The 12,515-nt window shown below is 52.8% G+C and overlaps 1 protein-coding gene across 2 annotated transcripts; it reads left to right on the forward strand.

Annotated features, from left to right (window-relative positions):
* The first annotated feature begins 9,356 nt into the window (after positions 1-9,356).
* On the forward strand, positions 9,357-12,162 carry LOC133353879 (protein S100-A1-like). 2 transcript variants are annotated; one of them, XM_061570366.1, is made up of 3 exons: positions 9,357-9,900; positions 11,464-11,632; positions 11,921-12,162. In XM_061570366.1, exons 1-3 carry the CDS (start codon positions 9,752-9,754, stop codon positions 12,113-12,115), a joined length of 513 nt encoding a protein of 170 aa, XP_061426350.1. In that variant the 5' UTR covers positions 9,357-9,751; the 3' UTR covers positions 12,116-12,162. The 2 variants fall into 2 exon arrangements, with proteins under 2 accessions (XP_061426350.1, XP_061426351.1); XM_061570367.1 differs by lacking the exon at positions 9,357-9,900 and having other exon boundaries at positions 11,396-11,632.
* The last annotated feature ends 353 nt before the right edge of the window (positions 12,163-12,515 follow it).

Here is a 12,515-nt window from a genome sequence, read left to right on the forward strand (position 1 = left end):
AGAGAGCCCACTACGGAGCCGCCACCCCTCCCCGGGCATGTTATATGTGCGATCGCCGAGGGCATCTAGTGAGGGACTGTCCTCAGGTCGCCCGAGCTAGACAAGAGCTAAGGTCAAACACTAAGGCCCCCTTAGAGAGGGGACCACCGGGGGGTGAAATCGACGTAGCCCCGACACAAACAAGGTGTGAGAATAATGGCGAGCGAGTGATCTCCACACAGGTTCCAGCAACAACGCCCACAGAAACGGTGACTCCTGGCGACTGGCTGCGGGAGCTGGTGGCGGGGATCATGGGGGCCACGTCGCTGGTGGAAGGGGAGGTAAACGGAGTGCGTACCCAAATCCTGCTGGACACGGGGGCGGTGGCCTCGCTCGTGAGCGCAGCGCACTGCAGCGCGATCGGGGTCGACGTGCGTCACCTGCAGGCCCCGGACCGCGCGCTGCACACTGCGAGCGGAGCCGGAATGGGGCTGCTGGGGAGAGCCACCCTAGAGGTCCGCATAGGCAGCCAGGTGTGCACGCAGGAGTTCTACGTGTCGAGTGCGTTGTGTCACGAGTGTATCGCAGGCACCGACCTCCTAGAACGGTTGGGACTCAATGTGCAACCCCGCCAGCGATGCGCCACCATGGAGAGCAACGGCGAGCGGATACCGTTCCTGGGACGAGAACCAACGCGCCACCGCTTTGCACCTGTGGCCGCTATCCTGGCGACGGCAGTCGCCATCGGCCCGCTCACCGAGATGCTGGTGCCGGTGGCAACATCCCCCACCGACCCCGCGCTCCGACCATCAGGGGAGGTAATGCTAACTCCTCACCCGGAGTTGGCAAAACGGTATGGGGTTGTGGGATCCGCCACGTTGGTAAACGCAGATGGGGACCGATTGTTTATGCGGATGTTTAACCCCCACAATACCCCAGCGATACTGCGACGGCGCACCCCGATAGCCACAGTACACCCCCTGCACGCACGCCACTCTAACGACTCGGTGTTCGCACTCTGGGCTGAGGACCCCGGTCGTCCTGAGGGTGAGCAGGACCTGGCCTGGCGAGTCGGCCCGACTCCCCGAGCCGAGGTCGTTCCCCTGCTCGACGCGTTACATGTACCATGGGCGGACTTACCTAAGGGAGAGGCCGATCGGCTGCGCGAGTTACTGCGGGAGTATGCCGACGTGTTCAGCGAACACGACTCGGACGTGGGTCGGACCGACCTTGTTAAGCACCAAATTGACACCGGTGCAGCCCGACCCATCAAACTCCCTGCGTACCGAGTGGGCGCACCCGAACGCACCCAGATCAAAGAGGCGGTTGGGGACATGCTTCGCGATAACATAATTCAGCCCTCGGCGAGCCCCTGGTCAGCCCCAGTGGTACTAGTAACGAAAAAGGATGGGTCAACCCGGTTCTGCGTCGATTACCGTAAACTAAATGCAGTCACGCTCGGCGATGCCTTCCCCATACCCCGCATCGACGACACCTTCGACAGCCTCGCCGGAGCGCGATATTTTTCCACCCTCGATCTCGCGTCCGGGTACTGGCAGGTGGAGATGGCGGAGGAGGATCGGCCGAAAACCGCATTCACCACCCCGATGGGGCTATTCGAGTTTCGAGTACTCCCGTTTGGACTCACCAATGCGCCTGCGACATTCCAGCGGCTGATGGAGTTGGTGATGCGGGGCTTGCAATGGGAACAGTGCCTGATTTACTTGGACGATGTGATAGTGTTCAGTAGATCTTTGTCTGAGCATTGGTCCAGGCTTCAAGAGGTGTTCCAGCGACTGCGAGCGGCTCATCTCAAGCTCAAGCCACATAAGTGTTACATCGCACAACGCGAGGTGGGGTACCTCGGGCATCGCGTCAGCGAGGCAGGCGTGCACACCGATCCGGAGAAGGTACGCGCCGTAGTGGAGTGGCCACGACCAAGGAATCTGACTGAGATCAGATCATTTTTGGGGCTCGCCACCTATTATCGTCGATTTGTAAAGGGATTCAGCGAGATTGCACGCCCCCTCACCCAACTCACTTCCCCTAAGCACCCCTATCAGTGGACGGGGGCCTGCCAGACGGCCCTCACCACTCTCAAAGACCACCTCACCCACGCCCCCACCCTCGCTTTCCCCGATTTTACCACCGATTTTATTTTGGACACCGACGCCTGCAGCAGCGGGCTGGGCGCGGTGTTGTCACAGGTACAGGATGGGACGGAACGAGTCATCGCGTACGCCAGCCGGACCCTGAGTGGGGCCGAGCTGAACTATTGCGTGACCCGCCAAGAATTGTACGCCGTGATTTTCGCATGTAAGCAGTTCCGGCCGTATTTGTACGGCAGGAGATGTCGCGTACGCACTGACCATTATGCTCTTCAGTTCCTTCTTACATTCAAGGAGCCACGGGGGCAGATGGCCCGTTGGTTGGCGCAGTTGCAGGAGTACAACCTGCAAATCGAGTATCGGGCTGGCCGGACGCATGCAAACGTGGACGCCTTGTCGAGGCGGCCCACGGTGTACGCCGAGACAAGGGCAGAGGAGGCCTGCCCGTGTTTCACGGGGGGACGCTGCCGGCAGGCAACGGACCCCCGAGAGGCCGCGGCCACTGACCCCCCCTCAGCGAGAGAGAGTGCTGTGTGCGCCACAGAGACCCTCACAGGTGGCACCGAGGATCCCGTCGACCGCCCGGCAAGCGCGGGACCCGCAGCCCGGGACCTGATTGGACGGATCCAGGAGGACGTCGGCTGCGCCTTCCCGGGCCTAAACGACGAGCAGCTGAGACAGACCCAGCAGCGAGATCCGGATCTGGCGGCAGTGGAGGCGGCACTGCGGGAGGAAAAGAGCGCCCTACCAGGACCCTGGAGCGGTTTGTATGCCCGGTTGTGTGTGCAGAACGGAGTTGTACGGGAGTTAACCGAGGCCGGCCAGCCGGGGTGCATCTGTGTTCCTGCCCAGGTGCGACCCCAGCTGCTACGGCTGGTGCATGACCACCCACTCGGGGGCCACGATGGGGAACGACGTACTCGAGAGACCCTGTGTCGCCAGTATCTCTGGCCCAAATTGGCACAAGACGTGGCGGCCTGGGTACAGGGCTGCCGCGCCTGTCAGCAGTGCGGGTCGAAACCGGCACGATACCAGGTACCCCTAAGGCCGTTCCGCGTCAGCCGCACGAATCAGCTGGTCGGGATCGATCTACAGGGGCCATTCCCACGATCCCATCGAGGCAACCGGTATATTCTAGTCGCAGTAGAGTATTTCACCCGCTACCCCGTGGCAGTGGCCATCCCTGATAAAACGGCCTTGGTGGTGGCCCGGGCATTCGTGGAACATTACGTACTCAAGCACGGGATCCCAGAACGAGTCCTCACCGACCAGGGTAGCGAGTTCGAGGCCGAGCTGTTCCAGGCACTGTGCCAAGAATTCGGAATCCAGAAGGACCGAACCACAGCGTACCACCCCCAGGCGAATGGTATGGTAGAACGCATGAATCAGACCCTAGCGGGGAAACTCAAACGTATGGTGGCTGCAAATCAACGGGATTGGGACGAACACCTCTCCTACGCCCTTTTCGCCTACGCCACCACCGTACACACGTCGACGGGACAAACCCCGTTTTTAATGATGTTCGGCCGTGAGTCTCGTTTACCCGCAGATCTGCTATTCGGCGTCCCTTCCCCCCAGCCGGAGGAGGGAAGCCGCCCCGTGGAACACCTGTTGGAGACCCTGCGAGAAGCCCGAGGCCGAGCATACCCGCAAGGGGAAGCCGCGCATCGGCGGCAGGAACAGGGCACCCGACCCCGCATGGAACCCCCCTTATTCCTGACAGGCGCTAAAGTGTGGCTACACACTCCTCGCGTCGGGGCCGGGCAGGTGGGGAAACTGACGACCTACTGGCGGGGACCCTGGACCGTGGTGCGGCAGATATCCCCCTGGACGGTACTAATTTATGGCGGGGAGGGGGGTCGAGAGACGGTGGTCAATGTCCGCAGCTTAAAACCGTGGAAAGCGGCCCCGGCGAGAGAGAACCCCGTCACCCGAAGGCCCCGAAATCCCGGAGTACCCGCACCCCTCGTGTTGGGGAGCCTCGCACACTACATGGGCCCCGCCGGACCCCCGAGACGCCCCGATCCAGTCCGGAGACGGCGCGGACGACGGGCCCTAGACCCTTCCGCTGCCGAGTTTGTGCCCCAGCCCACAGGTGCCGGAGGACGGGGAGAGCCGCTGGAGTGGAGGAGGAGGCCGCCGCAGGAGCTGCAGAGGACGGAACCACCCGCCCCGAGGCCAGCCACCAGGTCCGGACGGATCCCCCGGACCCCGCAACGTTTCCTCGTGGGCGCGGCCCAAGCGAGGTGCTCCAGTCAACCCGGGACGGGGACTGGCACCTCGGGGGGCTATGTGATGCCGCCGCCACGAAGCCGTTCGGCAGGCGCCAAATCTCCGACCTCGCCACCACCAAGCAACGGAGCCGACCCCTTGTCTCCCTCACCTCACCTCACATGAACACACCCGCACTCATTTCCCCCCCCCCCCCCATAGAGCTCCGAGGGGAGGTCGCCTGGCCGACCGGTTTTTATCCGAGAAACCCTTATCGGGATCAACTCTCACGGTTTCCGGCGATCAGGGAATTGGATGACCTCCCCCGTGCTACGTTGCGCCGCGGCGCTGCGACCGGCCTTAATATGGTATGGTCGCGGCGTGGGGCATTCGGCCACCGCGGTTGAGGCGCATTTCCCCCCACACACGCCAGTATCGACGGGGCAGGCAGAGGGAATAAGCATTGTGATGGAGGAGCATCATTAGAAAACACGCAGCGCATCTGAACTGCATAATCAGGCACCCCCGCACCGGCAGCGGAGGGACGGCATAATTACGCTTGAGCGCGCAGGCCCCATTGTTAGGAAGGGTAAGGGAGTAATTAGGATGTACGCCGCCAGCGCCGCTCACTGATTAGCAGATCAAAAGCGCCCGGAACCGCCGTGCGCGGGCTCGGGGTGCACGAGCCCATTGTTCAGCGCAGATGTTAAATCACTGATTTAACATCTAGTTCCAGGTAGCGGATAATAAATCATTAATAGCGAAGCGTGGTCTCGCGTGATCTTGTCGTGCAGTGTGCGCGTGTGTACGCAGTGATTCTGTAGTGCTGCGGCTCGCCTAGGGGGAGCACTGCGCAGAGCGGTGCGAGAGTGGGTGTCGCGTGTGTTCACTCCGTGTGTGATACAGGTGCGCGATCATAACTTGCGTAGTCGGTGTGGAGTTGGAGTGCACGGAGCGGTGTGTGTGTGTGTGCGTACGTTCGTTACGTGTCGGATACGGATGCGCATTGGTAACGTGCCGCACAGGGCTATACTGCGAGCACGGCGTTTGATTGACGATGATGTGCGCACGTATGCTCGCAGCGTGGGAGCGCGGCGCGAGGCTGTAACAGTAGGGGTGTCGCGTTCGAATGCCGGCGAAACCGTAGCGGGTAATAGGGAGGTGGGGTAACGTAAACGGAATAGGGGATGCAGGCGGGAGGGACCCCGGGGGCCAACGGCCCCCACATACACGCTTGTGGTGTGGATCTGAGCGGTTTGTGCGCTGCGATTTTGAACTATGCGACCCGAGTTTGATTCCCAATTGGGGCCAACACCAGATAAAGCTTTTTCTTAACGAGTCCTGGACCTTCTCTAGGTCGACGTGACCGCAAATGAGCACTTGGTGTGTGCACCCCTCAACGTGGGAAGCAAAGGTCGCGGGGCGTGGTGCTGGCGATCTACCCCCTCGTGTGCTATTCTTGTTGCTAACAGTCGAAAGGTTATATCGGAGATCGAGCTTCATCTTGTGTAAAATTAATGTACACTGTGTTCAGTGATAATCTCGTGATGCCTTCATCTGCCGCCGCCATGGAGGATCTGAGCGCTGTGATGGACATCTTCGTGCACAAGTTCTGAGCCAACTGTGAAGGAATGCCCTCTCCCCTTTTTTCATTAACGATGTATAGGCATATGTTGGAAAGAATCGGAATTTTAAAGCAGCCAAGTTCACACCTGAGCTTTCGGATTTGGAAAGTGTTCTACCAGCGTGCCCGTTCACACTATACAAAGTTACTCGAGCGATGCATAACTATAGACTGCTCTTGTCCAAAGCTCTGTGCTACGAGAAGGCCGTTGAATGTCTAAATGGAGGAGCTTCAACTTCGGTGGGAATGGGGTGATACCAAGGATATGCAGATGAAGACTCGCTATTCGAGGGGGTATCTCACTTTAACAAACGTTGGTCACCGGGCATTAGCATTTGTTTTCCAACGATGTTATTGGTGGAAACAAAGGCACGGGAAAATGAAGAGGGTATTGCCTCTGATTTTCTGATGAAACTCCAACGTGGGATATGAATGAATGTGAAACTGCAAGAGATAATCAACAAGCCCAAAAGTTGGGCTCTTAAATGAGCCGAACAAAGGTCGCGAGCAACATGCTGGGAAACATCGCAGACTGTTTTGAAGGCCCGAGCGAGGTTTAAGTTGTAAACAATTGTGAAAGGGGTGCTCCGGTGGCGAGACGTTAACGACCTTGCCTGATATACAGGAGGTCATGGGTTCGATCCCAACCCTGACGCCTGCTGTATGTGTAGAGTTTGCGTTTCTGTCTTCCCCATGATTTTTTTTCCGGGTTTTCGGTTTTCTCCTAGACATGTTGATACATGCGCTTGAGCATTTGGCGGCTATAAATTTCCACTTGATAAGCCACTTCATTGAGCTACCATTTGTGCTTCTGAAAAAGAACACAATAGTTAAGTGGGCCTTACCTATTAAAATAAACTGTTTTATGATTTAAACAGAGGAAGTGAGGTCAACGTGGAGAAGTAAGGCAGATCTGGCACGTAAATTGCCGTGGGGTTCCCAGGTGTTTGACCTCGAGGACGCCTTCAGAAGTTGTTCTGCTGAAGGTGGAATTTGGAGAGTCTTCACTCGGGTTGTGATGTTTCCCGCAGCTCCGGTTACTCCAATACTCGGTGCCACTCCGTTTCCAATCAACGTGCAGCTGCAGGCAACGATAAACCCCGTGTGGTGTCCATGAGAGGGACTAGAAAATGGGAGATCTGTGCTGGTATTGAAGGGGTATGACGCGACAACTGAAAAGGTCCTGCCTCCCCCCTCGCACATCCCATTCACCACCGACTTATCACATTGGTGAAGTATGGTCAATCAACACGGCACATCCAGAGATTCGTTGAAAAAGCATTCGAGTCGAGTGCAATTTGTGTAACTAGGTGAGAACTCAAGAGACCATGGAGGGCCTGATTAGAAAACATAACCCAGGTAACGAGAATTTCAGCCACAAAACAATGAACAGCTATTAAGCAAAGGGCAATCAGAACAATAACAACACGAAACATCTAAAATGTTTCACAATTCCCTGCAACAGAAGTCTGCTCGGGTAGATCATTTTAGACTGATCACATTAAACATATAAAAGATGGCTATTACATTAATCTGAAAACAGGTGAAGATATTCGAGCCAAGTGCAATTGCAAGTGAAGTTACCATATAGAATCGACAGCTCAGCATCAAGTTGCGATGTAGATGGGAGGGGAACCAAGGACATTTGCAAAGCGATATAATTTTAGGCGTTTGGAGCATTCGCAGATACCACTGTGTAACACTTTTTTTTGTTTCTGGGTAGTAAGTGTTATTTCCTAATTGCTTATGCCTCAAAAGTAGAGAAAATGGCTATTATTCTCCACAAACTTTGCTTTTGTGACCAGGACATTTATATTTTGAAATGTACCTATTTTCCAGAACATTCCAGATAGATTTAGTGCTGCGTAAACTTGGAGTAACTTCTAGAACATTCTAGAACTTTCCAGTAATATTAATAGTAGTATAAATACAGGGGCCTTAAGCCGATCAGTTCAGTTTAATTCCAGCTGGGTAAGTGGATACATATCTGCATTTTTCTGAGATGGTATCAAGAGGCTGCAAGCATCTGGTAGACGCATTTTGCTATGTCTGCAGCCACTTTATCAAGACAAGAGCGAAAATTTACTCTGTGGAAGCATCTGCTAAGATGTGTGAGGCCGACAAGGCATATTTCGGCATGCCTGTCAGGAATCAAGACAAACCCTGGGCACCTCATTTTACCTGCGAGCAATGCAAAAAAAAATCTCGAAGGTTAGATGGACAATTGTTGTTCGAAATTTTACGTTAAAAAAATTGGTAAACATTTTTAAAATTGTAAAAGTAAAAAAATAAAAAAGTTGTTCCAATTTTCAATGTTATTGAAAAAAAATTAATGGAGATCAACGTTGAGTGCCTTTTGGAAAACCGAACTTTGTGATATAAAGCAACGTGGCAGTGTAAATGGAAACGCAAAATCGTGCCAGCAGCGTCTAATGCACGTCCTTCTTATTGTGCTGTAATTAAGATGATGACGTTGGTGATGACACGATGGCGCAGTTGAGCTATTGGATTTTAAGAGTGATCTAAGCAACATAAGTAATTTACAGCAATGAAGCTAATAAGTATAACCCGTTAAAAACAAAGTTTTCACTATAAATCCTTTATATTCGTGGCGGCTAGAGTCTTCTCGTCCTCTGGCTTGAGATGGCTTGCCACCTATGGGTCAGATGATTGTCTGCCAGTATTAAGCAATTGGTAATTAAATATTTAATTTGTTTTCCCTAAACAGTGTAAAAATTTAGAATTTTTTTTTCACGAACATTAATTGTCTCACACAACGAGTCTGTGTGCAAAATGTCAGCTCGATTGGATCACGGGAAGTGGGTAAAAAAACGACCGAAAGATTTGCACGGTCGTAAGCAAGCAAGCACGCAAGCAAGCAAGCGAACTTAATATAAAGGATTTAAAAAGTGATTGAAGGAAAACTACGTCCCATGAAAACCGCAAATATTGCATTTTCATAATTAATGGTTTATACATTCTCTGTAGCCTGAGTCGATTCGATTATTTTAGACTGATCGTGGTATAATTACAAGTAACATGAACATTAAACAGATATAAGGTGGCTATTGCACTCAACTGTAAACACGCGTGGATATTCGAGTCACGAGCAATTGCAGGTGAAGTTATCGTCAAGAATCGACAGCTCGGCATCGAATTGCGATGGAGATGGGAGGGAAACCACGGACATTTGTGAAGCGTTCGAATTCCAGGCGTTTGGGGCATTCCCAGATTATTGGGAACCACGTGTGGCCATGTGAAACTGGCCAAACATCTCGGCGCAGGATACTGGGAGAGATTAGTGAGACTCGGTGACACTGCAGGAGGAGTGGCGCTGCGGTAATCGGAGTCGTTAACGCGAGAACTGCGTCTGTGCGCGGCAGTGAGAGACGCGAGCTGCTGGCATATCACGTGGCGAGGTGAGAGTTCAGGCGAATCGACGCTGAATAACAAAACTTGCATTGGATTTGTGATCAAGTTTCCTGGCAACAGAACAGCGAGTGACGCCTTCACGACAATAGTGAACATCACAGAGACAGACAAACTCAGCCACCCTCCTTCTCGTTATCATCCTCAATTATCATCGTCACCGTTTCCATAACCCCGCTCGGGCAGGTAATTCGTCTGAATGAGCTGACGCACGGAATTGGTCAGATTCACACGCGGAGACTCGATGGGTCATGTGACGCCACTAAAACATGTCGATGTAATGATTGTTAACAGCACAGGTGCAAACAATTTTGCGTGACGTCATCAGCACACGTAAAGGCGGTAATTGGTGACGTCACCAACATAGGTGAGGATTTAAACCCTGCGGGAGGCGGTTTAAATGGTTCCTGATCGTCGCTCTTTTTCCCCTCTAGATCCCGGTGAGTTCCGTCTCCTCTCGGCGTCTCGAGTGGGGTGGAGACATCCGTGGCTTCCTTGCTGTGAATCTTTTCTGCGCTGCCTGTTATCGAGCATTGGCGCGGCATTGAGGCATCTGCTTTAAATTGTCTCTTTGTTTGTCTTCCTCTGAACGCAATTCTGGTGTTGTGTAGGGTCAGTGCAGTTGGGCCGCGTGGATTGTACACGCTTATGTTTGAGATCTGAAGGGTATTGTAGCGGTTTGCGTGCTACAATTTGTGAACCCGGCGACCAGAGTTGGATTCCCAATCGATCAATGCCTGCTGAGGATCGTCTTAACCAGTCATGGGCCTTCCCTACGGCTGGAAAATAGTATGGGATTGGTGATTCTGCTCATGTTTGCAGAACCTCCAAGCCATATTTCATTGGGTGGCCTTAAGTCCTGTCAGTTTTGTTGCAGTCTGGGATACTTCCAAGGATCGGTGCGTGGTCCTGCTTTGTTTAGCATTTAACATGACAAATTGGAGCACTTTCTAGGGCTGCACTATCATTGCCACGCAGATGACGCCCACGTTTGCCTTTGGCTAACATCATATTCTATATCTAAAATTTTCTTTCAACTGTAAAATCGTGGTTGCAGTAAAAATGTTTTTGGACCTAAATTTAAAGTAAGATTTAATTATCTTATTCGGCTCTCTCAACAACTAAACTGGGACTTTTAAGCCTAGTTATTGATGGCCAGAACGTCTGCCCGAAGCATGATTGGTTATTTTGGTGATATTTGATCCATCCCTTTCCGTTCGATGCTCGTGTCAAGGTTGTGAAAAACCTTTAACCTCCGAACAGTGCTCGACTGCACAACATACTAGTACTTGCTGATTGTGAGGCTCGTCCATGCACTTGTTCTCTAGCGAATCGATTATTGCAATGCCTTGCTGGTAGATGTTTTAAATAAGATTCTTGGTAGATTACATTGTTCAGAATGTGGCAGTTGGGCTACTCGCCCTAACCACATTGTGACCATATTTCTCTGGTTCTCATTACACTGGTTTCCTGTCCTGAAGCGGCGTATTTTTAAGAGCTTTGTACTAGTTTTTTAAGGCCTTGCAATGGCTGGTGCCACATTCATGAGGTTGATGCATCCCTACACGCCTTGTCAAGGTTGTTAAGATCTGCAATCCCCCACCCTTCTGCGACTACTTCGATCCCAGCTGCCTTCCTGGGGTGAGCGGGCATTTGCTGTGCCTGTGCTGCACGGCTGGAATGCTCTACCTTTGTACATTCGTTTATCCTATAATTTGCATACTTTTAAGTCTTGTCCTTTAAATAATTTAATTGTCTATGTGCATCACTTCTTCCTCGGACGTAGCAAATTTACAAAGGTGATGAGCGTTGAGAAAGTGCCGCAGTGTTTTCTCAGCGCAGCTGCACAGTTTGGCTAAATTGTACATACGTCGGAAGAGCAAAGCGCTGTCTGCGTAACATGCACGCGTCGCCTAATGGCTCTGTCTGCACACGACTTGCTCGGACTCGTCGGTAGTTTGGTTGTTAGCGAGGGTGTTTAATTATGAGTCTCATGCGGGGGGGGGGGGGGGGGGGGGGTGTTGCAAGTAGAGCTGTCCTAAAAGTCTGGGCACCCAAAAAGGCTATATGGGCGAGCTTTATTTTGGTATGTAATGTACGTGTTGGCTGAAGGAATCTCGTCATGCCTTCGTCTGCTGCTGCCATGGAGGATCTGAGCGCTGTGACGGACATCTTTGTGCGCGAGTTCTGCGCCAACTGTGAAGGAGGCGCGGGGAGCGTCTCCATGAGGAAGCACGTGCTACAGAATCTGCTCGTGAAGCACATGCGGCCCTACCTGGCGGTGAGTTTCCTGTGCCCTCCACGGTGACAACACTGCAAGCAAACGTTTCGCGAGCCATGTAGTTCCGTGTGCACTGGGAGCCGCTGCGGCTCGAGGCAGTGCTATGTGCCGTGGCACTGGGTTTTGCAAGAACGACTGAGCGCGCGTAGTCGCTGTTAGAGGTTGATTGAGACTGGGCTCATTAATGGCCACCATAGAATGTTGATTCCTATTCCTATTGCTGCAACACTGAGCAGAGTGATTGGTGCATTGACTGTAGCAGAAAGTGTTCCTGTATCACGAATGCAGGGTGCGTGTGACCCGCATGAAGTGCGCAAGATCATGGGGGATCTTCACGAGAACCAAGGCGCCAGTGTGGACTTCCAAGCGTTCATGGCCACGTGGACGCGAATCCTCGTGGCCGGCCATGCCCCGTTCCAGGAGCGCGTGTTCCTCACCAAGGGGCCCTGTAGCCCGCCCATTTCTGCTGATAAGCCCAAATAAATCTCTTTAAATATATACAATGATATTACTAATAAAATTGCTGGCAAACTGGTCCTGGGTTTGAATCGTGTGTTTTTTCAAGTTGAACCGGCAAGCAATGTCTGATGCATTTCCCTTCTCATGATGCAGACTTTTTTTTCGGGCAATGGCGGTGGTCTTAATGGAAGAGCCTCTCTGTGTGTCTTTGCCCAAAAGGAGCCACGAGCGCCCCAATGACCTTGGACATGTAAGGAGGGATCGGGCTTTACTGTCTAAAAACAGGTCTGATGGGTGGCACTTCACCCAGTTATTAGCCCCCTAAAAAAGTGGGGAACATCCCTAAAATATATTTCTGTAGAAACAGGGGTGATGCTCCCTTCACCCTCGAATGTATAGGAAGATCTTGGAAAGAGAACCGTTC

Source organism: Lethenteron reissneri, chromosome 45 (assembly GCF_015708825.2).
Source record: "Lethenteron reissneri isolate LAM-NWPU_2019-01 chromosome 45, ASM1570882v1, whole genome shotgun sequence".
Classification (NCBI taxonomy): Eukaryota; Metazoa; Chordata; class Hyperoartia; order Petromyzontiformes; family Petromyzontidae; genus Lethenteron; species Lethenteron reissneri.

Coding starts and splice junctions, on each gene's coding strand:
- LOC133353879 (XM_061570366.1), top strand. CDS start 9,752: ATGGTTCCTGATCGTCGCTCTTTTTCCCCTCTAGATCCCGGTGAGTTC. Junction 9,901..11,463: donor AGCATTGGCGCGGCATTGAG/GCATCTGCTTTA, acceptor TGTTGGCTGAAG/GAATCTCGTCATGCCTTCGT. Junction 11,633..11,920: donor ACATGCGGCCCTACCTGGCG/GTGAGTTTCCTG, acceptor TCACGAATGCAG/GGTGCGTGTGACCCGCATGA.